This window comes from Oryctolagus cuniculus, chromosome 1 (assembly GCF_964237555.1).
Source record: "Oryctolagus cuniculus chromosome 1, mOryCun1.1, whole genome shotgun sequence".
NCBI lineage: Eukaryota > Metazoa > Chordata > Mammalia > Lagomorpha > Leporidae > Oryctolagus > Oryctolagus cuniculus.
In genome coordinates this window covers 201,848,342-201,876,288 of record NC_091432.1, presented here as the reverse complement: position 1 = coordinate 201,876,288, position 27,947 = coordinate 201,848,342, and the positions used below count along the sequence as shown (strand labels likewise).

At 55.9% G+C, this 27,947-nt stretch overlaps 1 protein-coding gene and 1 long non-coding RNA gene across 2 annotated transcripts; one reads left to right on the top strand and one right to left on the bottom strand.

The window, feature by feature from the left end:
* Nucleotides 1–189: 189 nt before the first annotated feature.
* Nucleotides 190–3,756, bottom strand: LOC138844815 (uncharacterized). The gene is made up of 2 exons (XR_011381195.1): nt 2,517–3,756; nt 190–2,408 (listed from the first exon to the last, which is right to left on the bottom strand). It is a non-coding gene; the product is annotated as an uncharacterized lncRNA (long non-coding RNA).
* TRIM14 (tripartite motif containing 14) lies at nt 853–25,328 on the top strand. The gene is made up of 6 exons (XM_002708159.5): nt 853–1,617; nt 3,756–3,851; nt 11,946–12,179; nt 15,931–16,093; nt 17,755–17,847; nt 22,556–25,328. The coding sequence occupies exons 1-6, from the start codon at nt 1,270–1,272 to the stop codon at nt 23,089–23,091; spliced, it is 1,470 nt and encodes a 489-aa protein (XP_002708205.3). The 5' UTR covers nt 853–1,269; the 3' UTR covers nt 23,092–25,328.
* Nucleotides 25,329–27,947: the final 2,619 nt, after the last annotated feature.

The window sequence follows — 27,947 nt, the reverse complement described above, 5'->3', positions numbered from 1 at the left end:
GTCCAGGCACCATCAGGGCAGCGGGTGGCCGCCCCCAGCACTGCAGTGTTCAGGACGCACCTGCTGCTCCCACACAGGGCGGGCGACGCCGCCATCCACAGTCCCCAGGGTCACAGGGAGGACCCACCTCCTCCAGCTCTCCACTCCCCGTGGGACCTCCTCCTCGCCTTTCAAAACAAGACGCAGGCATCAGAGAACAAACCCTTTTTTTTTATTACATGTAGGATAAATTATTTAAATTATTTCACAGCAAGGGAGAGGGATAGGTAATTTTTATCAGCTATTTTTTAAGGCATCTTTTTTTTTAAGGTTAACGTTTTTGTCTATGTTCTTGCGCCGATGAAGTGGGACTTGGCCGGCATTCAGCGGGCGAGGCGGGCACTCAGCCCCTCACTCCACACCCGCCAGTGCCCTTGCTGTAGACTCAGGAACTGCCGGAGGATGACGTCAGCGCCTGGAGATGCGCTTGGGCCGGCTCCACCTTAGCTGCATACTAATTGTACTTCCTGGGACAAAACTTGAGATTGTGTCATAAAAGGGAAAACAGGAAGTCAGAAACCGATCTGTCTTTTAATATGAAACCGTGCCTGAAAGTTTGGATGATTGCTTTAATGTTTCTGAAATTCCTTGTACCTTTGTAAAAAAAATTATAATAATAATAAAGACGTGGAACTAAATAGATGTGGAATTGTGCAATGGAAAGAATGTAACAAGATAATAAACCTCTGGCTAGACGTTTTAACACATAAAGCTTTCCTTGATTTGTTCCCCAAAGGTGTACCAATTAGGCACCTACTGTTTGGATCAGACACCCCAGGCTGAGAAACAGGTAGGGCAGGTGGGGGCCCAGCCCTCTGCAGAGTTCGCATGGTTGAGAGAATGGGAAAGGTCGGGGACAAATGTACACAGTGCTCTGAGAAGCTTGGAAGACAAAACCTGTGGCCCTGAGTAGGGCAAAAGGGCATTTGGGAACCAGAAAGTGTGTCCCAAGCTGAAAGACTCCTGTCTGGAAACAATGGGTGGGGCATAGACAAGTCAGGGCGCCAATGGACCTTGTAAGGGGAGCTTGGCTTCGGCTTGGGGCTCCCAGGGGCTTTCCTAAAATTCCAGCAGAAAGGATGAGAGGGGAAGGGGACTGGGAGCCGTCTGCGCTGGAAACTCAACTGGCCGTTCCCTTAGGAGCGCATCCCCGCTCCTGCCGATGCCACCTGCAAGCCAGCACCGGTGGGAGGCGCACCCCTGCTGGCCGAGGACTCTGCACTGGGCCGGATGGTGCGCCCTGCAGCGGGGCAGCGGGGCAGCGGGGCAGCGGGGGTGGGGGAGCCGCCCTGCCCACCCCCAGGTTTCGATTCCCCGCGGAGCCCCGCCCCGCACTGCGGAAGTCCGGAGGCGCTATTGCGGATGGCTGGCCCCGCGGCGCAGAGCGGGACCCCCGGGGGACAGGGCCCCGCCGAGCTCGAGGGAGCGCATGGCTGGCGCTGCCCCGAGCACAGCGACCGCGTGGCCGAGCTCTTCTGCCGCCGCTGCCGCCGCTGCGTGTGCGCGCTCTGCCCGGTGCTGGGCGCGCACCGCGGCCACCCGGTGGGCCTGGCGCGGGAGGAGGCGGAGCACGTACAGGTGCGGAGCGGAGCGCGCGGGCCGGGGCGGGTGGGCTCGGCGTTACGGCGGCCAGGTAACGGCCTGCTCCGCCCGTTAACGCGGTTGGGCAACCGAAAGTCGCCGAGCAGTCGCTCAGACGGCAGCCCTGCTGTTGAGAAGGGAAGACCGGGGTCCCAGGCAGGGGCAGAGATGAGTCCGGGCATCGGTTAGGCTTCAGAGAAGGTGGGTTTGGGAGTAGTCCGCCGCGCCCAGGTGGGGACCCGCAGCGGGCTCACCGCCTGCCCGCCCCCCCCCGCCCCCCCCCCCCCCCCGTTAACCGTGGCAGAAGGAGCCTTCCCCCTAGGCAATGGGCAGGGTGCTGCGCAGGTCACCGGAAGAGGCTGTGAGTTGAGGGCTGCCCTGCGGGGAGCAGCCTGGCCTGGAGGCCAGCTGCACCCACTGCTTCTCCCTTGCCCTTAGCACTCCACCCGACACAGCCCGAGAGCCATTTCCAGCTAGCAGAAGGCCGTGGAGGTCGGCCTTGAATTCTCAGCTTGGCCCTCACTCCTATGCAATCCTGCGGGGGGCCCTGGGCTGGCGGCCCCACCGCCCAGCCGGCCTGTGCTCTGCTCAAATCCCCCTCTCACTCCGGGCTCCTGAGGCGTGGGCTAGGCAGGCCCTGCCTGCTTGGCTCTGCCCATGGTGGATCGGTCTGCCACTCCCAGCTCCGGGAAGTCTTCTGGGATGAACTGGGCAGTGCATGGCACCGCCGTGCTGCACGGCCTTGGAACTCCAGGGTGACAGTTGGTCCGCAGGGAGCAGCTGGAGTCCTGAAAAGAAAAAAAGCAAAGCCTGTTGTAGAGTTCGTTAATGGGGCTGTTTTCCCATTTGGTAACCGGCGTCTCAAACCCTTGAGACGGTCACTCCCGGACAGTCACCTGCCCTGTGCTGGGCCCTGAGCTCTGGAGCTCCCTCTCCCTTCTACTTGTCGGGTCCCTGCGAGTTGAACCCGCTGTGCCCCCAGGGTGCAGCCTCATCTTCATTGTGGCCTTCCTCAGGGTGCACCCACTACCTATGACACTCCAGTATCCACACACAGCCCACTTAGCCCTCATCCATTCCTTCGTCGGGTGTAGCTTGGACAATGAGCCAAGTCGTGGATCAGATCCTTTTCCCATCCACAGGCGTTCCCTGGCTGGATGGGGGGTGGGGTAGGGGGAGAACTGACAGTGCCTGTAGGCAGTGGCCAGTGGGAGCCAGAAAGCAAACAAAACAGGCCAGGAAGCCGAAAAAGACTTCCTGGAGGAGGTGCATTGGCCGTGGCCCTGCCGGGTGAGCAGGGCTTCAGCAGGTGCCAGGCAGGACAGGAGAAGCACCTGGGGCTGGAGGCTCGGCCGCTTGGAGGATGGGGGCGTTCTGGGGACATGATGGACAGCAGCGGGATTTGAAGGCTTGGGAATCACAATGGGTTAAAGCAGCCGAGGCCGTGGCTTACCCCTGGGTCATGGCCATCCCCTGCCCGCCCCTCAGCCCTCACTACTCCATCCCTTGCCTGGAACACAGCTGTGCATGGCAAGTGCTTGTTGGGGCTTACAAAGCAGCTGGGTTGAGCTCTTGGTGTTAGCCAGCACCCCGCAAACATCTCCTGCAAGCCTGTAGGGTTGTTCCCTAGGGTTGTTTCCAGTGGAGGACACTTGAGGGCAGAGGAGAAAAGTGGCGGAGCAGAGCTGGCCCTCGGGCCTCCGTCTCTCCTCCCCTCACCGGGAGACTTCCGGGTCTCCCCGATAACTCTGCCTGATTCAGCAGACGCTGCCGGCCCCTGTGGGGAGCTGGGAACGGAGCAGGTGCACCCTGAGGAAGGCCACGATGAAGATGAGGCCAGGGACCCGACAGGTAGAAGGGAGAGGGAGCTCCAGAGCTCAGGGCCCAGCACAGGGCAGGTGACTGTCCGGGAGTGACCATCTCAAAGGTTCGAGACGCCGGTCACCAGCAAGGCTTGTCCTTGTGCCCGAAGATTCAGGAACCCCAGGGTGGGCCTCTGAGGATGTGAAGCGCCGCGGTCCCAGTTGGCTGTCTGGCTGGGCGAGGCTCTTGGGGCGGGGGCGGGGGCCGCCCAGCAGGGGGCTTGTGAGCTCATAGTGACGGTGATCCCACCTTCCCGACTCCCGCATGTGCAGAAGCACAGCCGAGAATGTGTAAAGCAGTTGGCAAGCAAGAGGCAGCAGCAGGTGGCTAACATCGCCCACCTGGAGGACGCGGCGGCGAAGCTCCAGGCAAGTGCACTTCTCCTCCTCATTCTCTTCGGGATGCCCCGGCTACCACCACGACCTTGGGGTCCCCCAAGGAAGAGCAGGGAAAAGAAAACAACTCCCCAGGGGCGGTCAGTGATTTGAAGTCCTGGGGCCTCTATAATCTAGGGGGGCCCTCTTTGATAAAAAGAAGAAAACACAAAACTCCTGATAAAATGGGGACCAGGACCTCGCAGGGGTTGCCCAAGTGAGAGGCCCTGGGGCCCCTGTTGTGTTAGTTTGCCTTCCATCTGCCCCCAAGCCTCGTGGGATGGAGGTGCAGCCTTTCCTCCTTGGCCGAGGCCCACGCTCCGTCCCCCACCCCCCACCCTCCACAAGGCCTTAAATACAGCTTAAGGAATGTGCAGAGACCTCTGTGGGTTTTGCTGCCGTGTTGAAGCTAAATGCATTCCACAAATACGTTGTCTTCAGCTTTTCCCTTTCATAATGTTTCTTTCAATAGGTTCTTTGAGGGTTTTAATTATATATATAATATATAAATTATACATATGTGTGTATATATATATAGAGAGAGAGAGAGAGAGAGGCTTGTGCTGTGGCACAGCAGGGTAAGCGGCTACTTGCAACACTCCCATCCCATAGGGGAGCCCCAGTTCAAGTCCCGCTACTCCTCTTCTGATCCAGCTCCCTGCTAATGCACCCTGGAAAGCAGCAGAGGATGGCCTGAGCGCTTGGGTCCCTGCTGCCCATTTGGGAGACCAGGATGGGGTTCCTAGCGTCTGGCCTCAATGTGGTCCAGCCTTGACCTTTGCAGTCGTTTGTTGAGTGAACCAGCCAATGGAAGGTCTCTCTCTCTCTCTCTCTCTCTCTCTCTCTCTCTGTGTGTGTGTGTGTGTGTGTGTCTGCCTTTCAAATAATCTTTTTAAAGATTTTATTTGAGAGCCCATATGGGATACCAGCGCTGCAGGCAGAGGATTAACCTACTGTGCCAGCCCCTCAAATAATCTTTAAAATAACTACAGGGCCGGCACTGTGGCATAGTGGGTAAAGCCACCGCCTGCAGTGCCAGCATCCCATATGGGCGCAGGTTCGAGTCCTGGCTGTTCCGCCTCCAATCCTGCCCTCTGCTCTGCTATGGCCTCGGAAGGCAGTAGAAGATGCCCCAAGTCCTTGGGCCCCTGCACCCGCATGGGAGACCCGGAAGAAGCTCCTGGCTCCTGGCTTCAGATCTGCCCAGCTCTAGCCATTGTGGCCATTTGGGGAGTGAACCAGCGGATGGAAGACTCTCTCTCTCTCTCTCTCTCTCTCTCTCTCTCTCTCTCTCTCCCCCCTCTCTATCTCCCTCTGCCTCTCAGTAGCTCTGCCTTTCAAATAAATAAATCCTTACAAAAATAAAAAACTGATTTACTAAAAGGTAGCGAGACAGAGGTCTCTCCACTGGTTCACTCAGGTGGGGCTGGGCCAGGAACACATCCACGTCTTCCGCATTGGGTGGCAGGGACCCAGGTACCTGAGCCATCAGCTGCTGCCTCCAGGGGTGCGCATTTGCAGGACCCAAGCCCGGGCACTCTGATACGGGATGCGGAGGTCCCAGACGGCATCTTAATTGCTGTGTTAAATGCTCACCCTATTTTGTAAATCTTTAATCCATAAAAATTGTGTGTATTTAGGGAGAATCCCCTGTGATGTTTCCATACACTACACTGTGTGATGTTCCAATCAGGGTTAACATACCTCACATTTATGGAGAAAACATTCAGAGTTCTTTCTTCTTTCTTTTAAATATATATATATATATAGTTATAGTTATATAATATGTATTGAATATATATAATTTATATATATATATATAGAGAGAGAGAGAGAGAGCACATTGCTATAGTCGCCCTGTGTAATAAGAGTGGAGCTTCTTCCTCCTAACTGTAGCTCAGTATGCGCTCACCAGCCTCCACCCCCCTCCTTCTCATGGTTTGAATGGGTACTTGGGGCTCATGTTGTTGCTGAGTTGCTATTTGCAAGAAAGTTTTTGCATATTTTTTTTTTAAGATTGATTGTTTATCTGAAAGGCAGAGTGACAGAGAAGGAAAGACAGAACCCAGCACTGTGCTAAAGGGTGCCGGCATCACAGGTTGCGGCTTAACCGCCTGTGGCACAGTGCCCGCCCCAGTGGTTGCATCTTTAGGGGCCTTTTGTGGGTCCTTGGGCCTCTCTGGGCAGTGTGGGCTGGGGTAGGGGGGCCCTCGCTGGACCTGTGCCGCTGAGCTGATTGGCCCACATGAGGGAGGGAAGACCGGCCCTGGCTGTGGCAGTAGTGGTACCAGCTCTTCCTGAGGCCAGGCCCGCAGAGGAGTGGGCTGGGGCCGGAGGGCTGCCGCACACGAAGCCTGGCCAGGCCACACCGTTGGCCCCCAGTTCGCCATCTGCCCGCCCCAGTGTGCTGGGGACATTTGTGGCTCGCACAAGTGGCTCAACTATTACTAGTGTCCCTCCCGTCTTGGCGAGCAGGGCTCTGGGCTCTGGATGATAAACTCAGTTCCATAGGGTTGGGCAGGTGAGAGGGGGCATACCTGGAGGGATGGGGGAGGTATGCTGTCTGCGCATGTCTGGTGCACAGGGTTCCAGGGGCCCCAGGGAGAGGATTAGACCAGTGCAGAGGGCCCAAAGGCAGTTTTCAGCTCTGTGTAAGTGATGGTTCCTTCCTTCCTTCCCTCCTTCCTCCCTCCCTTCCTTCCTTTCAGATTTTATTTATTTGTGAAATAGAATTACAGACAGAGAGAGAAAGGTCCTCCATCTGCTGGTTCACTCCCTGAATGGCTGCAACAGCTGGAGTTGTGCCGATCTGAAGCCAGGAGCCAGGAGCCAGGAGCTTCTTCTGGGTCTCCCACATGGGTGCAGGGACCCGAGGACTTGAGCCATCTTCTACTGCTTTCTCAGGCCACAGCAGAGAGCTGGATTGGAAGAGGAGCAGCCGGGACTAGAACAGGTGGAGGCTTAGCCCACTATGCCACAGTGCTGACCCCCTCCCCCACGTTTTCTTTCTTTTGACCCATAGCTTTTTAACTTCATACTTTGAATTAATTACAGATCCACAGGGAGTTGCAAAGATATCACAGAGCGTACCTTTACTCCCATTTGCCTTAAGAATTGTCTCTTATGTTAACTGTAGTGCAACTTCCAAACCAGGAAATCAGCTGTGTTCCGTGCCAGTTTGTTATCTGTGCAGACTCACCCACCACCAGCACAGCCCATGTGCAGAACCGGTCCGTCCACCAAGGTCAGCCTCCCGCTGCACCTCGAGAGTCACCTGGGCTTCACCCCCCACCATCCCCAAACCCCTCCCTCCCCCCCCAGGGGGGGTCTCATTCCTTTTCCATCCCTGTGACTATGGCGTTTGACAATGTCATCAAGCTGGAATCACATGCACAGTATTGTGACCGTCAGAGATTTTTTTTCCCGTCTCTGAGATCCATTAGTCTGCCTTTTGTTAACACAACAGACTAGCCGAGACCAGCTGCTTATGAAAGAGAGGGGTGCTGCCACCAGGCCAGCACAGCACCCAATGTCGCACCCAATGGGGAGACCAGGGGACACTCTGTCCACCGCCAGATGTCTGGTTACGCCACGTGATTATTATCAACAGTGATGTCACTGATTAATCACAAAAATTGTGCAGTTTTGTGTAAACAGGGTTTTATGATGAGGGAGTTTAAACATGGTGAAACGGGACAAGAGAGCCGTGTTTGCTTGGGAGCTGGGAGTAAGAGAATCACACAGTGCAGGGGCCTTGAGGGGGCTAATTATTAACCGGTATGAACGTCCCGCTCACCGGAGCCAAGAGCATTTGCTTGGCTTCTCCAGCATCATGTCAGCCGCCCTTTGCCATTGCTGATGTGACTTGACTGAGCACCTTTGCAATCTGGCCACGCCCGCTGCCCTCAGTGGAACTCGGGCCATGCAGTGGTCCCCAACAGAGAGGTTTACTTCAGCTCCTGGCTTTGAAAATACAGCCCCAGACGCCAGATTCTGTCCCGGTTGCCCCTCTCCCAGGCCAGCTCTTGCTGTGGCCAGGGACTGCAGTGGAGGATGGCCCAAGTCCTTGGGCCCTGCACCCCATGGGAGACCAGGAGAAGCACCTGGCTCCTGCTATCGGATAGGCGCGGTGCACCGGCCACAGCGCGCTGGCCGCGGCAGCCATTGGAGGGTGAACCAACGGCAAAGGAAGACCTTTCTCTCTGTCTCTCTCTCTCACTGTCCACTCTGCCTGTCAAAAATAAACAAAAATAAAAGAAAACAAAATAAAATACAGCCCCAGGAGTGAAGACGATCCTAGAAACGTGACACCACTGCAGGAGGGCGAGATCCCAATGCACTGTGTGGCATCGTGGCCGGGTGTAGTCGGTGGTGGCAGGGGGGTCTGGGGCATGCGTGCTGCCCGGCTCCTGCGCACAGGCAGGGCAGGAGGCAGCGGGCAAGGCCACTCCTCTGAAAACCAGCGAGCTCGCTGTCGTCGGCGTGTGGGCGGAGGTTTGCTGCTGTGAAGCTGGTGATGGAGCCGAGTCTGCCACTCCTTTCCAGGGAACGGTGATGGAGGACTTGGGCACTAATCCCGCCCAGGACCCGTGAATTGGATCATTTTTTTTCTCTTAGTCCCTGTTGCTAGGCTGCTCCCCTGGGGGCCAGCATATCCAGCTGTAGGGTCTGCTACCCCTCACTGTCTCTCCCACTGGGATGAGAGGCCAGCATAGCCAAGTGGTAACGTTCTTCCTTCCAGCTTTCCACATTTTCTTACAGTGAGCTCCTGATACCTTTATAAATGAGCAAAAGGTGTGTGTATGTGTGCATGCGTGTGTTCAAGTGCGTATGTCTGCGTGTGTGAATGGACACACATGAGACTGGCTGCTTTCTATAGAACACAGACATAGTCGGGGTTAGAATGCTCATAGGCTATCAGAGCCGACAGGCCCTTAGTGGTAGGGGTACCGGAAAGAGGAAGTAACTTAGCACTGGTCACAGAGTAAGGTGGGGCCAAGTCCACCCTGGAAGACAGAAAGCACTTTGAGGGCCTTAGACAGGGAAGAACTGGGCTGAGAAGTCAACAGGAGGTGGTGAGGCCGTGAGCACCAGCAGGAAGCCACCCGCACCGTGGAGCTGGCGTCAGCAGAGTGCAGTGGCCAATCAGGGACCCCTGAGGCAGGAGCTGGGCCTGTCCCGTGGGAGCTGTAGGTGGAGGGGATTCCAGGAGGCAGCTGCTCTCGAGTGCCTGCACCGTGGTGGGGCACGCCTGGGCCCCCACCCTCTGATCCTCTAGTTCCTCCTCCCACTAAGGATCCCGGAACTGTGCAGCCTGCAGAATTCAGCTACAGAGCAGGGCTGGAGACGGACAGGAAATGGATCAGAGACGCACACACCCCCAAGTATCAGGCCCAGAGCACCCCGGGGGTTGGGATGAAGAACCTTGGTTATAGCAAGATGAGGACTTGGCCAGGCCAGGCTGCCAACCTTGACCGTGCCACGGGTCTCCACCCCACCGCTAGGCATGGCTGCCACTCTGCCACCTTCTGCCAGTCACTGCCCCAAAGCCAAGTGGCCTGGGAAGGTTGGCGAGCCTGCTTCCCCTCCCCAAGGCGGCCCCAGGAGAGGCGCCACAGAGGGGCTGCCCAGATCCGTCCCAATTCTTCAGAAGACAGCCTCGTCCATAGGACCCAGAGGTTGATCTGCACAGCGGCTGGCACCCCAGGTGCAAAACCCCTGACCTTCCCTGACCAGGTTCATGGCTGCTCACACCCACTGTCCTTGGACCCTTCTCTGCCCTCGTCCAGGGCTGCCCAGGGCCCCAACCAGACAGCGGACCCGCTTGTTCCATCATCACAGTTCTCTCCCTGGCCTCTCTCCCCTCTTCTCTACACTGCGTAGTCAGCCTCATCTGCTTACCCTGCACAAAGCATCACAAGGAAACAGACCCAGACTGCTCGCGTCCTGTCTCTTAGAAACGGCAGTTATCCCGTAGCCTGCCTGCCTGCCTGCCTTCCTTCCTTCCTTCTTCTGTGTGTGTGTGGTCAAATATACAATTGATCATTTTAAAAATTTGGGGGCGTGGTTATTGTGGCACAGTGGACTACGCCGCTGCTTGGGACACCCACATCCCATATCAGAGTGCAAGTTCAAGTCCCAGCACCCCTGCTGCCAACCCTTCTTGCTGATGCCTGGGAAGGCAGCAAATGATGGCGCAAGTATTTGAGTCCCGACCACCCACATAGAGGCCTGGATAGGGTTCCTGACTCCTGGCTTTGGCTTGGCCCAGCCTTGGTGTTGAGAATTTGGGAAGTGAGGCAGTAGATGCAAGATCTTCCTTCTTCCCCCTCTCTCCTTCCCTGTCACTCTGCCTTCCTTCCTTTTTTTTTTTTTAAAGATTTTTTTTTTTACAGATAGAGTTAGACAGAGAGAAACACAGAGAGAAAGGTCTTCCTTCTGTTGGTTCACTCCCTAAACGGCCACCACGCCAGAGCTACGCCGATCCAAAGCCAGGAGCCAGGTGCTTCCTCCTGGTCTCCCATGCGGGTGCAGGGGCCCAATCACTTGGGCCATCCTCCACTGCCCTCCCAGGCCACAGCAGAGAGCTGGACTGGAAGAGGGGCAACCAGGACCCAGAATCCGGTGCCCATATGAGATGCCGGTGCCACAGGTGGAGGATTAACCAAGTGAGCCAAGGCACCAGCCCCAAGATTTTTATTTATTTGAAAAGCACAGTTACAGAGAGAGAGAGAGAGTCTTCCATCCACTGGTTCACTCCCCAAATGACTGTACGGCTGGGGATGGGCCAGCATGAAGCCAGGAGCTTCTTCTAGGTCTTCCACATGGGTGCAGGGGCCCAAGGATTTGGACTATCTTCCACTGCCTTCCCAGGTGCATTAGCAGGGAGCTGGATGAGAAGTGAGCAGCCAGGACTCAAACTGGTGCCCAAATGGGATGCTGGCTCTGTAGGTGACACCTTTACTGGCTATGTCACAACTCCAGGCCCTGCCTTTCAAATAAGTAAGTAGATCTTCTAATTTTTTAAAAGATTTATTTATTTGAGAGGCAGAGTTACAGAGAGAGGGACAGGGAGCTCCTCTATCCACTGGTTCACTCCCCAAATGGCAACAATGCCTGAAGTTGAGCCGATCTGAAACCAGGAGCCAGGAGCTTCTTCCCAGTCTCCCATGCAGGTGCAAGGGCCCAAGCACTGGGACTACCTTCTGCTGCTTTCCAAGGCCATCAGCAGAGAGCTCAATCCAAAGAGGAGCAGCCAGGACATTAACCGACATCCATTTGGGATGCCGGCATCACAGGCAGAGGCTTAGCCCACTTTGTCCACAGCGTTGGCTCCTTTGTAAAACTTTTTAACTTATTTTAGAGGCAGACAGAGAGCTTGCCCATCCACTGGTTCACACCCCAGATGCCTACAACAGTCAGGGCTGGACAGGGGCCAGGGGCCAAAGCCAGGAGTCAGGAACTCAATCCGGGTCTCCCACGTGGGTGGCAGGAAGCCAACCACTTGAGCTGTCATTGCTGTCTCCAGGGCATGCATTAGCAGGAAGCTGGAATTGGGAGCAGAGTGGGGATTTGAACCCAGTGTCCCAAGCAGTGTCTTTTTTTTTTTTTTTTTTTTTTTTTTTTTTTTTTTTGACAGGCAGAGTAGACAGTGAGAGAGAGAGACAGAGAGAAAGGTCTTTCTTTGCCGTTGGTTCACCCTCCAATGGCCGCCGCGGCCGGCGCACCGCGCTGATCCGATGGCAGGAGCCAGGTGCTTCTCCTGGTCTCCCATGGGGTGCAGGGCCCAAGTACTCAGGCCATCCTCCACTGCACTCCCGGGCCACAGCAGAGAGCTGGCCTGGAAGAGGGGCAACCGGGACAGAATCTGGCACCCCAACTGGGACTAGAACCCGGTGTGCCGGCGCCACAAGGCAGAGGATTAGCCTAGTGAGCCGCGGCGCCGGCCCAAGCAGTGTCTTAACCACTGCCCCAAGTGCCTGCCCAGAGCCACCTTCCGGAACTTTTCCCATGTCAGAGTTTTTGTCACATCGACGCTTCTGGCTCTCCTGGTTGGCACACGTCACCTGCAATGGCTTCTCTTCTCAGGCCCACGCAGAGTCAAGTAAAACCTGGCTGACGGGGAAATTCGCGGAGCTCAGATTACTGCTTGATGAAGAGGAGGCGCTGGCCAGGAAGTTCATTGACAAAAACACACAACTTGCGCTCCAGGTGTACCGGGAGCAAGTTGAGTCTTGCAGGGAGCAAATGGACGTCGTGGACGAGCTCTCCAACAGGGTGTGGAGCATCAGCCAGGAGCCCGATGCCATACAGCTGCTGCAGGTAAGGCCGGGGTCTCTGTCCTCACAGCCGTCACCGCTGCCACCATGCCGTCATAATCCGGGCGGCGTTGAAAATGGCATTGTTGTGCGACGTAAAGGCCCAGGGGATTGTCTTGTCAACGTGCAGACCTTCTTGCCCCCGGGCACAAGTGGCCGGGAAGACATTGCACAGCTGGGAGTGCAGAGACGGTGCTGACAGCCAGCACCTTGCGGGGCCTGCGTGTTCCAGGCACTTAATGTATCTTAGCTCCTATGGGTACCAGAGTGTGCAGAGTGGCTATTCCCACCGCATTTTGCGCATGAGTAATTGGAGCTGGGGCTGGAGCGGGTCAGGTAGGGAGTGTGACACATTCAGGCTGGCACGTCTGGGCAGTGGCAGAGCTGGGATCAGAAGCCAGGCCCCCGTGTCACCCTAGGCCCACAAGGCACCCTGCTTGGCCCCCTGCCTGGAGAAGCCTCTTGTGAAGAGGCGGGAGTCCTCTTGGCTGAGCAGCCCCAGTCCACTCCCAGGAGAGAGAAGGACGGTACTCTTTGGCCACTGGCCTTTGTTCAGGAAGAACCCCAAGAACAGCCCCTGTGCCGGTCATGGCTGTGGTTCCTGATGGTGTTCCTGTCTTCAAGGAACCACAGAAGGCATTGCACTGGGTGTTAAAACCCTGTGCGCTCACCTGTGCACATGGGTTGCCACGCTGGAACAAACCCCGAGTACCTGGGCTCCGGTCCTGGCTTCTGCTTCCTGCTAATATGCATGTGCACCCTGGGAAGCGGAAGTGACGATGGCCCAAGTCGTTGGGTCCCTGCCACCCATACGGGGAGCCTGGATTGAGTTTCTGACCCCTGGCTTCAGCATGGCCCAGCCCTGGCTGTTGCAGGCATTTGGGGAGTGAGCCAGAAGATGCAAGGTTTCTCTGTCTCTGTCTCTCCTCTGCCTTTCAAATAAAAACGAAAAAAAAATTAAGATGTATGTATTTATTTGAAAGAGTTACAGAAAGAGGGAGAGGCAGAGAGAAAGAGGTCTTCCATCCGCTGGTTCACTCCCCAAATGGCTGCAATGACCAGGGCTGGGCCAATCTGAAGCCAGGAGCCAGGAACTTCTTCCAGGTCTCCCAGGCAGGTGCAGGGGTCCAAGCACTTGGCCATCTTGCGCTGCTTTCCCAGGCCATAGCAGAGAGCTGGATCGGAAGAGGAGCAGCTGGGACTCGAACCAGCGCCCATATGGGATGCTGGCACCATAGGCGGTGGTTTACCCACTACGCCACATCACTGGTCCCAAGGAAAAACTTTTAAAGATAAGCTTATTTTGATACAAAAAAATAAAAAAAGTTTAAATCCATGCATAAGAGTATAGCTCAAGCAAGCTAATAAAAGTATGTCCAAGAAATGTCTGTACTGGGAGAGGGACATCAGGAAAGACTTCCAGGAGAGAAGTGGTCGTGGAACTGGTGTGGGAAAACGACCGCGTGCTCACCAGATACCTGAAGGATCTTCAGGAAATTCGTGGAAAGTTCACATCATATGCCATAAACAAGAGTGTCAATTTGTAAAGTCAACAACAGGAGTCACTGTGCACTTACTCCTCATGTAGGATCTCTGTCCTTAATGTGTTGTACATTGAGATTTAATGCTATAACGAGTACTCAAACAGTATTTTTCACTTTGTGTTTCTATGTGGGTGCAAACTGTTGAAATCTTTACTTAATGTATACTAAACTGATCTGTATATATAGAAAATTGAAAATGAATCTTGAGGCCGGCGCCGTGGCTCAATAGGCTAATCCTCCACCTTGCGGCGCCGGCACACCGGGTTCTAGTCCCGGTCGGGGCACCGGATTCTGTCCCGGTTGCTCCTCTTCCAGGCCAGCTCTCTGCTATGGCCAGGGAGTGCAGTGGAGGATGGCCCAGGTGCTTGGGCCCTGCACCCCATGGGAGACCAGGAAAAGCACCTGGCTCCTGGCTCCTGCCATCAGATCAGCGCGGTGCGCCGGCTGCAGCGGCGGCCATTGGAGGGTGAACCAACGGCAAAAGGAAGACCTTTCTCTCTCTGTCTCTCTCTCTCACTGTCCACTCTGCCTGTCAAAAAAAAAAAATAAATAAATAAAAAAATAAAAAATAAAAAAAAAAGAAAATGAATCTTGATATGAATGGAAGGGGAGAGAGAGCGGGAAAGGAGAGGGTTGCGGGTGGGAGGGAAGTCATTGGGGGGGGAGGAAGCCAATGTAATCCATAAGCTGTACTTTGGAAATCTATATTCATTAAATAAAAGTTAAAAAAAAAAGTTCACATCATAAAAATACGATAAAAATATGATAAAATAAATTAAAAATATTTCAAAATGTGGACCTAAATAAACATATCCTTTAATTCCATTTTTAAAACATGTATTTTATTTATTTGAAAGGCAGACAGAGTTTTCCCTTCCACTGGTTGATTCCCCGAGTGCCCACCACAGCCAGGGCTGGGCCAGGCCGAAGCCAGGAGCCTGGAACTCAATCCAGGTCTCCCGCGTGGGTGGCAGAGTCCCAATTTCATGAGCCATCCCCAGTGCCTCCCGGGGTGTGCATGAATGAGCAGGAAGCTGGAACTGGAGCGAGCTGGGATTCAAAGCAGGTGCTCTAACGTGGGCTGTGGGCATCCCAAGCAGCAGCTTAATTGCTACACAGAACACCCGCCCCTTTGATTCGTTTGCTGTGAACCTGTGGGAGTATTCTCACGTAGAGAGAATGTCCCAGGCAGGGAGGGGCTTTGTCCATGCAGGCTGGAGAGCGCCCCAGGGTTCCGCCTGGCTCCAGGAGGGTAGGGGTGTAAGCAGGGGTACTGGGAGGCACAGCTGCCCCGGGAGGCCAGGGCAGGTGGGGAAGGGCCTTAGGTGCCCAGGAGAGCAGAGCCCGGGCCGTGTTGTGAGCTGAGGGACACACGGTCAGCGAATGCTTTAGAGAGGTCACCGGGGTGTGGGGGTCCAGGATGGCAGACCCGGGCCCAGGGAGTGGGGGGAGGCTGCACAGGACATTGGGAGAGGACGATGGTGGCCTGGAGCCAAACAGGGACCATGGGGCGGGGGGGGGGGGGGGGGGCGGAGGCGGGGACAAGCGGGTTCCAGAGCTGCAGCACAGGGCCAGCGCTGGGCCTCCGTTCAGCAGAGTCCCTGCCTGTGAGACCTGGCACTGGCTGCTGACTTCAGCTTCCTGCTGACCTGCACCCTGGGTGACAGTGACGATGCCTGAAGTATCTGGGTCCCTGCCGCCCACGTGGGAGACCAGGACTGGGGTCCCAGCTCACCGCTGTTCCAGCCATTTGGGGAGTAAACCAGAGAATGGGAGTGTGTACTCTCTCTGCCTCTCAGGGTAATTCATTAGCGAAACAAGAGAGAGGCAACAGGATTGGGATTGGAAGTGGGAGATGAAGTGGGGGGTGGGGTGGGGATACCCAGGTTTCTGGCTTGAGAGATGGGAGACTGGGGCTGTTTCCGGGTCTGCACAGGCGAAACGTACTTGTGCTTGGCTAATACACTGCTTTGTCCCTTTATAAATATTGACTGGGGACCTTCTGTATGTTGGCCCTGAGCTAGAGGCTGGAGCTTGGGGTCACCAGGGGCTGGCACTTGTCCTCCATCGGCCCCCAGCCCTGCCTCTCACACCCACTTTGCCCTCTGGGCCAACCTCCCACCTCCCTGCAGCTGCTGGTGCCCTCCCAGGGGACACCGGCTGGCCTGGGGGCGAAAGCCCTGACCCCACGCCTCCCGCCCCCCCACGCAGGCGTATTTGGCCACAGAGCAGGAGCTGCAGCGGCACCTGAGCCTCGGGGAGCTGAGCCACCCGGAGCCCCTGTCCTTCGAGCCCGTCAAGAGCCTCTTTAAGGGCCTCGCCGACGCCGTGCGCAGCGCCTTGCAGACGCCGCTGGACGTGCGCCTTAAGGAGAGTAAGTGGCCGGGCGGCTGGCTTCAAGGCCTCAGCTGCCCTGCAGCCCTGGACCCCCGCCCCGCCCACTGCCGGGAGCGCCCCTCCCACACGGAGGCCCTGGGGTGGGGGCGGCCAACCCAACCCGCTTAGCACCTCACACCTGCCCCGATCCACAGCTCCTGGGCTCCACCGCACCGCACTGCAGCCCTGCCTGCCCTGGGCTCCCACCGCACCGCGCCGCGCCGCACTGCACCGCAGCCCTGCCTGCCCTGGGCTCCCAGGCTCCAGGGCCAGCTCTTGCTCCTCCTCTTCCTCCACCTGGCGCCAAGCCCCAGCAGCCCTGTGAGGAGGGCTGGCCCAACTGCACTCACCTGGGAGGCCTTGCCAGACCCTTCCCTTCCCAGGAGCCCCCCCACGCCCACCTGAGGTGTGCATGCCATGGACACATGGGTCCCCTCCTTGCCCCTGAAGGCCCACTTGGGGTCCAGCTCGGAAGCCCTGCAGGTGGTGCAACGCAAGCCATCAGCGACCTCTCTCCCCTGAGTGCTTGACTGTTACAGTCTGGGCACCCAGCATAGAGCCAGGCTCCGGCGCTTGCGGGCTCACAGACTGGGGGCCAGAGGCAGACACGGGCACGGAGCAGGTGACCAGAGCCGCTCTGAAGAAGAGAACTACAGCAGGGCGAGATGAGCAGGGCGGGAAGAGGAGGCGGCCATCTTTTACAGATCTGAGAAGGAGGCACGGGAGGCGGCCTGAAGGGGGCGCTCTCTCTGCAGGCTCCGGCGGGGTCGGAAGCGCAGGAGAGCCTCCGCAGCCGGACTCCCAGCTCTCCTGCTCCCTGGCCCTGCCATCCTGGGCGAGGCCTCGGTTTGCACACCTGTGAACTGGACACAAGGATGAGAGCCCCCTCCCGTGAGGGCTGAGTTCTCAGCTCCAAAGTGCCCGCGTAGAATGGGCCCCAGCGTCCTGTGTGGGACAGCCACGGCCGTCGCACTGCTAACGCCTGGGGAATGTACTCCAGGCAGAGGAAAAGGCACGTGCCAAGGCCCTGAGGGTCAGCAGAGGGGACAGGAGGAGGAGGAGAGACACGGAGCAGAGAGGCGCAGGGGTTCTGACCGGAGCGACAGGAGGAAGGAAGCTGTCGTTCTCTGAAATGGGAAAGAGCGTTTGGGTTGGTTGGGTTGGAGCTGTTACCTGTGAGAACTATGACCCTGCAGGTGGTGAGCTCACACAGGACGATGCTGATTCTAGAGTTCTGGGGAGGGGAGTCCGTGACCGCCCCCACCCCGTGATGAGTGCTGGGGGAGTGATGGGGTGGGGGAGGAGCCGCTTCAGACTGGCTGCCTGGGCGGAACTGAAGAAGCAGCATGGGCAAGGCCGGGGGGCGGGGGGGGGGGGGGGGGGCGGAGTCAGGCAGGGGGCAGCAGGTGCAAGGGCCCCTGGCGCTCCCATGCAGACTTCTGAGGCCCCCCGGTGGTGATCCTCAGTGGCCCCTGGCCAGGCCCTACTCAACACTGGCCTGCACTGCTGTCTCGTTGTTATGAACTTGGCGGGTGCCGAGAATTTGCATTTCCCTCCCAGACTTGCGTGTGGTTGACGGAGAAAGACGCAGTATTTTTAGTCTGAAATGGGCAGCCGATGCCGGAGCTGCAGGCACTGATCTGTCACCATCTGTTGCAGACGTGAACTGCCAGCTCTCCGGCCCTTCCTGCACCAAGCCAGGCGCCTTGTGGAAAACAAGCCCCTCACCAGAGAGGTCGCTCCTCCTAAAATGTGAGATCCGGGGCGCGGAGGGGAAGGGGGCAGTGGGAGGACGTGGGGGCGAGAGGAGGCATGTTAGCACAAAACAGAAGCGATGCATGCTCACTGCAGACAAGAGAAAAAAAATCACTTATGACCCCGCTCCTGGACGTAACAGTCCTTGGAGCTTTCCTGGCACATCCAATACAGACGGGGATTCATGTATCTGTTTTTTTCAGACGTGGTGTCATACTATACCTACTGCTTTGTAATCTGCCTTTTCATGTACTGGTATATTGTGAACATCTTAGTTTCCTCAAAGGAAAAAAAAAATCTGCAGGTAATTCCTGTTTCTTGTAGAAGAGTAGAAATGGTAGCCACATACAAAGCCACCGTGCCTGTCTCCCAGAGCCCACTGCTGCGGCTGCGTGTTAGACGCCTTGAGCTCAGTATGCATGATGCGGCTTCAAAAAGTTCGTGGAAATCCGTGTTCTCCTTTAACTTCACTCTCCCGTGAACTTTTTGAAGCCCCCTTGTCTATGTGCATATATTTTTTCCAATGCTATATCATATTCCGGATACTCCTTAGCTCCTTTTTGGATTATTTTCGAGGACTAATTTCTCCAAATGGAAGGACTGGGCCAAGCTTTTTTTAAGTAGACTTTGAGATACGAAATGCATAAAGAAAAGTGCACCAATAAAAGGTGTGCGGCTCAGTGATTTTTTTTTTAATTTATTAACTTAAAAGATGGGAGTGATAGAGAAAGAGAGATGTCTTCCATCCATTGGTTCATTCAACAAATGGCTTTCAACAGCAGGTGCTGGGCCAGGCTGAAGCCTGGAGCCTAAACTCCATCCGGGTCTCCCATGTGGGTGGCAGAGGCCCGAGCACTTGGACCATCTTCCACTGCTTTCCTAAGTGCATTAGCAGGGAGCTGGATTGGAAGTGGAGCAGCCGGGACTCGAACCAGCGCCCATGTAGGATCCCAGTGCCGCAGGTGAGGGACTTAACCTGATGTGCCACAGCACCAGTCCCTCAATGACTCTTTAAGAGTGAACACATTCTGTAATTTTCTTCAGATCAAGAAATGGAAATTTCTAGTGCCCAGAAGCCTTGCTCATGCCGTTATGAACTGTCCCCAAAGGACATTCATTGTCCTATAACACAAATCACTCAGAATGTGCTCTCCTGTGGCTTGCTTCCTTCACTCAAGATTTATGAAAGTTTTCCACATTATTGCGTGTAGCAGTAGCCTGGTCATTTTTCACTGCTGCATAGTATTCCACTATATGGGTTTAGCACTTCATTCACACAACTGATGGATATATTTTCTTCAGCTTTGTTTGTTGTGAATAATGTTGCTATAAAATTCTTATGCATGACTTTATTATCTATTTTTTTTTTTGAGAGAAAGAGTTTCTGTCTTGTGGGTCACTCCCCAAATATTGCTCCAGGCTTTTCTGGAACTAGCAGCTGGGAACTCCATCCAGGTGTCCCATGTGGGTGGCAGGAAACCAATTACTTGAGCCATCACCGCTGCCTCCCAGGGTCTGTATTATCAGGAAGCTGGAGCCGGTGTTGGACAAGGTGTTCCAGTGTGGGACATGGGCATCTTTAACAGCCAGGCCAGCTGCACACCTGCTGTGCGTGTCTCAGGCACACATGTATGCGCTGCTGTTGGCAATTTCCCCAGGGGTTAGAGAACCACTTCTCATGGGTACCTTGCACATCCCAGACGGTGCCTGAAGGCAAGAAAAAAGACAAGACGAGAATAAAGATTGGGGAAAAGAGAAAAACAGAAGACCACTAAGTGAACTTATAACAGTTACTGTAGGGTCAGTGTGCAGAAACAAACTCTATTTCTACATATTAGCAACAATTCAAAAATGAAATTTCAAAGGTCTTTTTTCCATAAATTTTTTTTGAAAACTGCGCAGCAACCTAACAGAGCAGGTGCAGAACAGGCAGAGCGGCCGGCGAGGCGGAGGTGCACCGAGCCCTCCCTGCGAGCTTCCGCGGCTGCTGTCGCCAGGCCACTGGGCTTGCTGACTTCTGCGGCCCGGCTCCAGGCTCCCAGTCCCACAGGAACCTCGCTGGCAGGAAATCAGCCCGAGGAGCGCCCTCTGCAGGCTGTGAAGGGGAACTTTCCCTTCCTGAAGTCACAGAGGAGCGACCTTGCCTGCCTGAGAACCTTAGAGGTCACAGAGGCACGCGCGGGAGGGGGGGGGGGGTTGGGCCCTGGGCCTCTTCAGGGGGCCTTTCTTCTGCATTCCACACTCGGTGTCGTAAAGATATCACTTCTTCCCAAGTGATCTGGGGATTCCATTCAATCCTATTCAGAGTGTCCAAAGATATGTGTGTTTGTGTGTGTGTATGACAAGTTGATCTTAAAATCTGCAGACAAAAGGGCAGAGAATCACCGTGTGGGGGTTGCAGAACAAGATTCAAAGGTCAGGACTGTATTTACACGTGATCACTTGGTTGATGGCAGGAGTGGCATGACAGCACAGAGGAGAAGGGTACCAGCTGGACGCCAGGTGAGCAGATGATGGCTCAAGTTCTCGGGTTCCCGCCGCGCACCAATGGAGACCCAGATGGAATTCTTGGGTCCTGGCTTTGGCCTGGCCCTGCCCTAGCTGTTGTAGACATTTGGGAGTGAACCAGTGGATGGAAGACTCTCTCTCTCCTTTTTCCTATGCCACTCTGCTTTAAATATATATATGTATATATGTGTGTGTGTATATATATATATATATATATATTTGACATGTAGAGTTATAGACAGTGAGAGAGAAAGACAGAGAGAAAGGTCTTCCTTCTATTGGTTCACTCCCCAAATGGCCGCTACGGCCAGCACTGCACCGATCTGAAGCCAGGAGCAAGTTGCTTCCTCCTGGTCTCCCATGCAGGTGCAGGGCCCAAGCACTTGGGCCATCTTCCACTGCCCTCCCGGGCCACCGCAGAGAGCTGGACTGGAAGAGGAGCAACTGAGACTAGAATCTGGCGCCCATATGGGACGCCGGTGCCACAGGCAGAGGATTAACCAAGTGAGCCATGGCACTGGCCCCCACTCTGCCTTTCAAATAAATAAAATGTATTTAAAAAAAAAGCTTTTAGGAAGTAATATAAAAAAATTGACCAGGGCCGGCGCCGTGGCTCACTAGGCTAATCCTCCGCCTAGCGGCGCCGGCACACCGGGTTCTAGTCCCGGTCGGGGCGCCGGATTCTGTCCCGGTTGCCCCTCTTCCAGGCCAGCCCTCTGCTGTGGCCAGGGAGTGCAGTGGAGGATGGCCCAGGTGCTTGGGCCCTGTACCCCATGGGAGACCAGGAAAAGCACCTGGCTCCTGGCTCCTGCCATCGGATCAGCGCGGTGCGCCGGCCGCAGCGCGCCGGCCGCGGCGGCCATTGGAGGGTGAACCAACGGCAAAGGAAGACCTTTCTCTCTGTCTCTCTCTCTCACTATCCACTCTGCCTGTCAAAAAAAAAAAAAAAAAAAAAAAAAAAATTGACCAGGATGGTGCTGTGGCATAGCTGGTTGAGCCACTGCCTACAGTACCAGCATCCCATAAGGGCACCGGTTCAAGTCCCAGCTGCTCCACACCTTATCCAGCTCTCCACTAACAGTAGAAGATGGCCCAAGTACTTGGGCCCCTGCACCCATGTGGGAGACCCATAAGAAGCTCCTGGCTCTGAGGAGTGAACTAGCAGATGGAAGATTCTCTCTCTCTCTCTCTCCCTTTCTTTGTAACTCTTTCAAATAAAATCCTTTTTAAAAAAAATAACAAAAAACCCCCACATTGACTATTTTCCAAAATTGATGAAGTGGACCTTAACAAGATTAAGAATTTCTATTCATCAGAAGATACTCCATAGAGTGAAAAAGCAAGCCTTAGAGCACAAGACGATACTGTATTTGGTTTCAGAAACAGGTATTCAATACAAGGCCCATTCATATTTGAAATTTAGAATTACTAAAAATCTGTAAGCAAAAGATAGGCAGTCAATGTAGAAGTCAGCAAAGACGTGAACCGCTGTGTCACAGAGGGGCACAGACACGGAGAGGCGACAGCGACACGGATCAGGCACAGGCCCCTTCAGACCTCAGGGACACGCTGGAATTTCAGAACCTGATGCTGCCACAGCACAGGCAGACACGTTTGTGGAGCACACCCACGTCCCCCGTGGTCCACATTTTGTCTTACATAGAAAACTGGATGCCGACATGCGTCGTACAATCCAAGGAGCAAATAGGACTACCCCCGTTCTGGGGGAGAGTACCACAGACCCAGCCACTCCTCGCCCAGGGCTGTGCCCTAACGTAGCATCAGACACATGCCTGTCGTAACCGATTACTCCAGGCGACCACATGTTCGTGGATGTATCAGTAGATTTTTATAAAGCGGATGGCCCCAAACCATGGGTAGTGTGACACCAATACTTAAAAAAAAACACACACATAAAGTTGCAAGTTAGGGGTGAAAAGATTGGAAGGACACACTCCCCAAGTGTTAACAGCGATGGGATGGTTTTTAAATGCTGATTTCAGAAGCTGGCGGTTAAGTTCCACGCGCCAAACTGAAAAGGCGGAACGACCTCGCCCGCCCCCGCCCCCGCCCCCGTCCCCGTCTCGGTCCAGCACTCCCCCTTCCGGCCCTGGGGCCCCCGGGTGCACGGCTCGCGGGGGGCGGGGTCGGGCGCTGGCCCCGCCCACCAGCGCGGCCTTGTCCCCGCCCCCCGCAGATGCGCGCACGCCCACGCTCGACCCGGACACGATGCACGCGCGCCTGCGCCTCTCGGCCGACCGCCTGACCGTGAGCTGCGCGCTGCTGGGCCGCCTGGGACAGCCGCCCGCGACGCGCTTCGACGAGCTGTGGCAGGTGCTGGGCCGCGACTGCTTCGCCGCCGGCCGCCACTACTGGGAGGTGGACGTGCAGGAGGCGGGCGCCGGCTGGTGGGTGGGCGCGGCCTACGGCTCCCTGTGGCGCCGCGGGGCCTCGGCCGCCGCCCGCCTGGGCTGCAACCGCCAGTCCTGGTGCCTCAAGCGCTATGACCTGGAGTACTGGGCCTTCCACGACGGCCAGCGCAGCCGCCTGCGGCCCCGCGACGACCCCGACCGAGTCGGCGTCTTCCTGGACTATGAGGCCGGCGTCCTGGCCTTCTACGACGTGACGGGCGGCATGAGCCACCTGCACACGTTCCGCTCCACCTTCCAGGAGCCTCTCTACCCGGCCCTGCGGCTCTGGGAAGGGGCCATCAGCATCCCCCGGCTGCCCTAGGGGCCAGGGCCCCGAGCGATGGAGTGATCGCCCCCAGGCCCACGCCTGGCAGTCCCTGTCCAGCGGTTTGGATGGATGGTTTTTCTCCTAGGCTAATTTCAAGCAAGTCCCCAAAGTAGTGTTTCTTTAGTTCAGGTTTCTGAAAGGGACCTGCCCTCGGGTGAGCCCTCCTCTTTTTGCATCCTGGCCTTGTCAGTCCATTCCTCAGCCTCAGAGCCACCGGGGCCTGGCCCATAGTAGGCACTCAGTGGATATTTGTGGGTGGATGATAAGGCCTTGTAGCCTTTAAGAGCCCGAGGGTCTGCTTGATCGGCCTGTCTGTCCCCCCCCAACCCCCCCAGCTACACCAGCTTCTTAACACTTCCTGGTTTCAACCTTCTCCCATCTTCATCTCCTACCCTAAAACCAGAGTGGCCTGCCTGAGGCCTTGCAGAACCTCTTGGAACTACTGAGTCTCCCACACGCACACGAGGGTTGTCCAGCGTGCCCTGGGCCCCTCTGGCTCCTCTGGCTCTTCTCAAAGGCCCCCAGTCCAAGTCTTGTCACAAAAAATCACTGTGCTTTGCTGCTGTGCGCCCCCACCCGCCACAGCCCTCACACCCACATTTATACAGGGCAACCCCTTCTTCTCTTGGCCTGTCTCGGTGGTCCCCAGGCTTGCCTGCCCAGGGAGGGCTCCGCAGGCCACAGATATCCCTCCACTACCAGACCTTGAATCTGGAACCTGTCTTTGCAGCTCTCAGGGTCACGGCCCACCCTCTAAGGTCCGGGAGTCTGTTCCCCGACAGGCAGTGAATGGCCGGCGGGCAGCTCTCACTGGGTCAGAAACAGCTGGGTTGGGATGACCTGGCTGGTCACCCTGCCTCACCTCCTTGTACTTCTGTCAATAACGCAAGGTCCTGACCGAAACAGCAGCTACTTAACATTACCTCAGGGGTTCCACTCTCTTCAGCCTCCCAGACAGATGAGGGTCTGGCCTGTCTCAAGGCCCAGCTCTCAACCTGGGAGGTCTGAGTGCTTATTCATTTCTCTGGGGATGTTGGGAAGGAATCGGCAGGTGGCTGTCGCTAAGCAACCACGCGGGCAGGTCTCCCAACCCTGGCAGGCCGGAGAGCGCTATTAGTGGGCGTTCTGTGCACTTCCAGGCATCCCTGTGCTCCTCAGAGCCAGATGTTGCCAAGGAAACCCTGAGCGCTCAGGTTTCTAAAACGAAGCCACAGAAACAGAGAGGAGCCAGGGAGCAGGTGTCCCCGGGAGGGAGGTCAGCTCCCCTGGGCTCTGGAGGTTCTGCACCCTGATGTGTCAGTCCCTCTTGGGTTGGAAGTGGGGCGTGTGAAAGCATCTCCCCAGAAGCTGGCTGGGGGACCCCGGAGCAGCAGGGAGAGTCCCAGCTGAATCTCCCTTCTGGTGAGTCTGAACCATGGAGAGCCGTCTGTTGTCCACTCTAAGTGGACAGTGCAAACTAGGACACGAGGCGGGAGGGACCTCGAGAGTGCCTTTGGTTGCAACCACTAATTGAATGGAACACCAGCTGGGTAATGTCCAAGTGGGCCGCTCCAGGATTCCCAGGAAAGGGGAACCGGACCCCACCCTGGGAATGGTGCCGGAGTGAATCCTGACGGGCAGAGGCCACCGAGCCCTGCCTTACCCCAGGGAGGGTGAACTGCAGACAGAATGAGTCACTGGCCCAAGGTCACAGAGCTAGTGTCTGGGCTGTGGCTCCAGGTGTGCGCACACTTGTGTGCTCCTGGCCCCCTCTCTCATTGAGCGCCTGCCCATGATGCTTTGCTTTTGCCTGGTTGCTGTGTGGGACTTGGCATGATTCTGCCTTTGCATTCCCTTCCTAGGGCTCTGGGACAGGCTCTGTACCCAGAGGGGGCTGGTTTGAGTTTGGGGTTCATGAGCTGGAACTGCAAGTGCTATGTAAAAGAGCCAAAGGGTATGAATTTGCCTTAAACCCTCCGCGCCATGCTGGGATCTCACAGCATCCGGCGGAGCTGCCACTGCGCCTGTGTCACAGCCTGGGGAGGGTGGGAGCTGGGGGGAACAGCTGACGTGCCCTGCTGCCACGGGCAGTAGCAGGGGCCTCCCTGGGGCCCGTGTCTTATTCTCCTCCCGAGTTGAAGCTGGAGACACGTCCTTACTGACAGGGCAGACGTGTGCACGTGCGTTCCAATGACAGCAGCTTCCCGATGTGTGGCTTTGTTGTAATAAAGGATGAACGTTGTCCCTTTGAACCGAGTTCTCTGTTGGGAGTCGGTGTTGCTTCAAGTGGGTGACCCATCTCGAATCCGTCCACCACCATCCGTCCTGTGGTAGCCAGCGGGCCCCTGACTGTCTCCAGCAAGGGGGAGCCGATGCTCAGCAGCTCCTACCCAAGGCAGTGAGACGCACGGCACTTTGGCATCTTTGTGACCGTCCATTCACCACACTGCAGCCATCTGGTCACCTACTAACTTTGAGATCTTAGGGACACTTCCTGCCCTGTCGTATCATCTCTTCATTCCCCAATTCCCCTTTGTTAGTGCTGCCAGCCTAGGAGAGCAAAGCCCTCCTAGGAGAGGACGTGGAGATGGCCCTGTGCAGCCCGGCACAGTGGGCAGAGGATTCCGTACAGAGGCGGGGCGGTCAGCTCAAGGAAGCAAGGTGGGGGGCCGGCGTGGTGGCGCAGAAGGGTAGGCCGCTTCGTGGGATGCCCACATCCCCTGAGACAGTGCCGGTTCAAGTCCCGGCTGCTCCACTTACAATCCAGCTTTCTGCTAATGCTCCTGGGAAGGCAGCAGATGGCAGCCCAAGTACTTGGACCCCTGCTATTCACATGGGAGACGAGACCCAGAGTGCTGGGTTCCTGGCTTCAATCTAGCCCAGCCCCAACTGTTGTGGCCATTTGGGCAGTGAACCAGTAGATGGAAGATCTGTTTCTCTCTGTTACTCATTTTTTTTTAAAGAAATTTTCCTCTGATTTTTAAAAATCCTTTTTAAGATTTATTTATTTGAAAGAGTTACAGAAAGAGGTAGTGACAGAGTGAGGTCTTCCACCTGCTGGCTCATTCCCCAAATGGCCACAATGGTTGGAATTGAGCTGATCCAAAGCCAGGAGCCAGGAGCTTCTTCCTCGTCTCCTACATGAATGCAGAGGCCCAAAGACTCGGGCCATCCTCTGCTGCTTTCCAAGGCACTCAGAAGGGAGCTGGATTGGAAGTAGAGCAGCCAGGACTCAAACCGGCACCCACATAGAATGCCGGTGCTGCAGGCCAGGACTTTAACCTGCTGCACCACAGCACCGGCCCCACTCTGCCTTTCAAATAAAGGAAAATTATTCTTTAAAAATATATATTTTATTTATTTGAAAGAGTTAGAGAGAGGAGAGAGAAAGATCTTCCATCTGCTGGTTCACTCCCCAAACAGCCACAATGGCTAGGGCTGGGCCCCGCCAAAGCCAAGAGCTTCTCCCAGGTCTCCCATGGGATGCAGGTGCCCAAGCACTGGGCCATCCTCCGCTGCTTTCTCAGGCACATTAGCAGGGAGCTGGATCAGAAGTAGAGCAGCCGGGACTCAAACTAGTTCCCATATAGGATGTTGGCTCTGCAGGCTTTACCCACCATGCCAAAGCATATTTTTTGAAGCAAGGGGCATACAATAGGAGGCATGGGAGTGGAGAACCCAGGTCTGAATCTGCCAGGTGTGCCCAGAAGCCTTGCTTGGCTTCCTACTGCCTATGGAACAAAGTGCAAGGTGGTTCTGGAAGACCTTCCTTCCTTCTCCCCTGCATGGCCACTCCCTACCAAACCATCACTTGCTAGTCCCTGGGCACTCTGGCCACGTCCCAGTCCAAAAGCACACAGCTCCTCCCTGTCACTTCCAACCTGCAAGGCTGAACTAAAGCGCCCAGGCCTTCTGGGAAAACTGCCCTGCCCCATCTCATCCTCGCCCCCACTCGTCTGGGCTCTGGTAACTGCTGGCAAACAGCAATTCATAGGTGTACAGCGCGGCTGTGGACGTGCCGTGAACTCTGACCACACAGCGCCTCGCTGTGGGCGCAGCACTGACCTCCACCCGGCAGGTCTACAGGATTCGAGACCTGAGCTTCCCAGCTTGAATGGGTCCATCAGCCCTCAGCACAGGAGCTGCCCCATCCTCTAACCCCCATCACATAAGCCGTCCCAGTCAACGGCTGCCCGCCTCTGGCCCATCACGTGACCAAGGCCTCTACCCAAATGCAGGGCCAAGTCCTGTGACCCCAGGAGCTCAGCCTCTCCGACAGCCACCCGCCAGCGCGTTCTCAGCTAGGCCCTCCCTCCCTCCCTCCCAGATCTACAACCTGCCCCAGGCCTTGGGGTAACTCGCGTACCACCATATTAACATCTCTTTGTTTTCTGGTCTCAAGATATCTGGTTAGATGTCACTTTCCTTTTAAGAAATTTTTTTTACGATTATTTGAGAGGCAAAGTTACAGAGAGAGGTCTTGCACCTGCTGGTTCACTCCATAAATGGCCGCAACCACTGGAGCTGCACTGATCAGAAGCCAGGAGCCAGGAGCTTCTTCCAGGTCCCCCATGTGGGTGCAGGGCCCAAGCACTTGGGCCATCTTCCACTGCTTTCCCAGAGTTGTATTGGAAATGGAGCAGCTGGGGCTTGAACTGGCACCCTCTTGGGATGCTGGCATGGCCGATGTTGTTTAACCTACTACTCCACAGTGCCAGCCTCTAATGTCACCTTCTCTGTGGTTGTAGAGGAAAAGGCATGGAATCGGAACCTGATTGCTGGCTGGGTCTGGCACAGCACGTAAGCTGTACATCTCATATCAAGGTGCTCCCTCCGCTTCCTGCAGATGCACACCCTGGGAGCCAGCAGGC

Excerpts from the sequence above, each read along its gene's own strand:
- TRIM14 (XM_002708159.5), top strand. The coding sequence starts at position 1,270 with ATGGTGCGCCCTGCAGCGGGGCAGCGGGGCAGCGGGGCAGCGGGGGTG. Across the intron at positions 16,094-17,754 it reads GGACGTGCGCCTTAAGGAGA|ACGTGAACTGCCAGCTCTCC; the intron begins GTAAGTGGCCGG and ends CATCTGTTGCAG. Across the intron at positions 17,848-22,555 it reads GAGGTCGCTCCTCCTAAAAT|ATGCGCGCACGCCCACGCTC; the intron begins GTGAGATCCGGG and ends CGCCCCCCGCAG.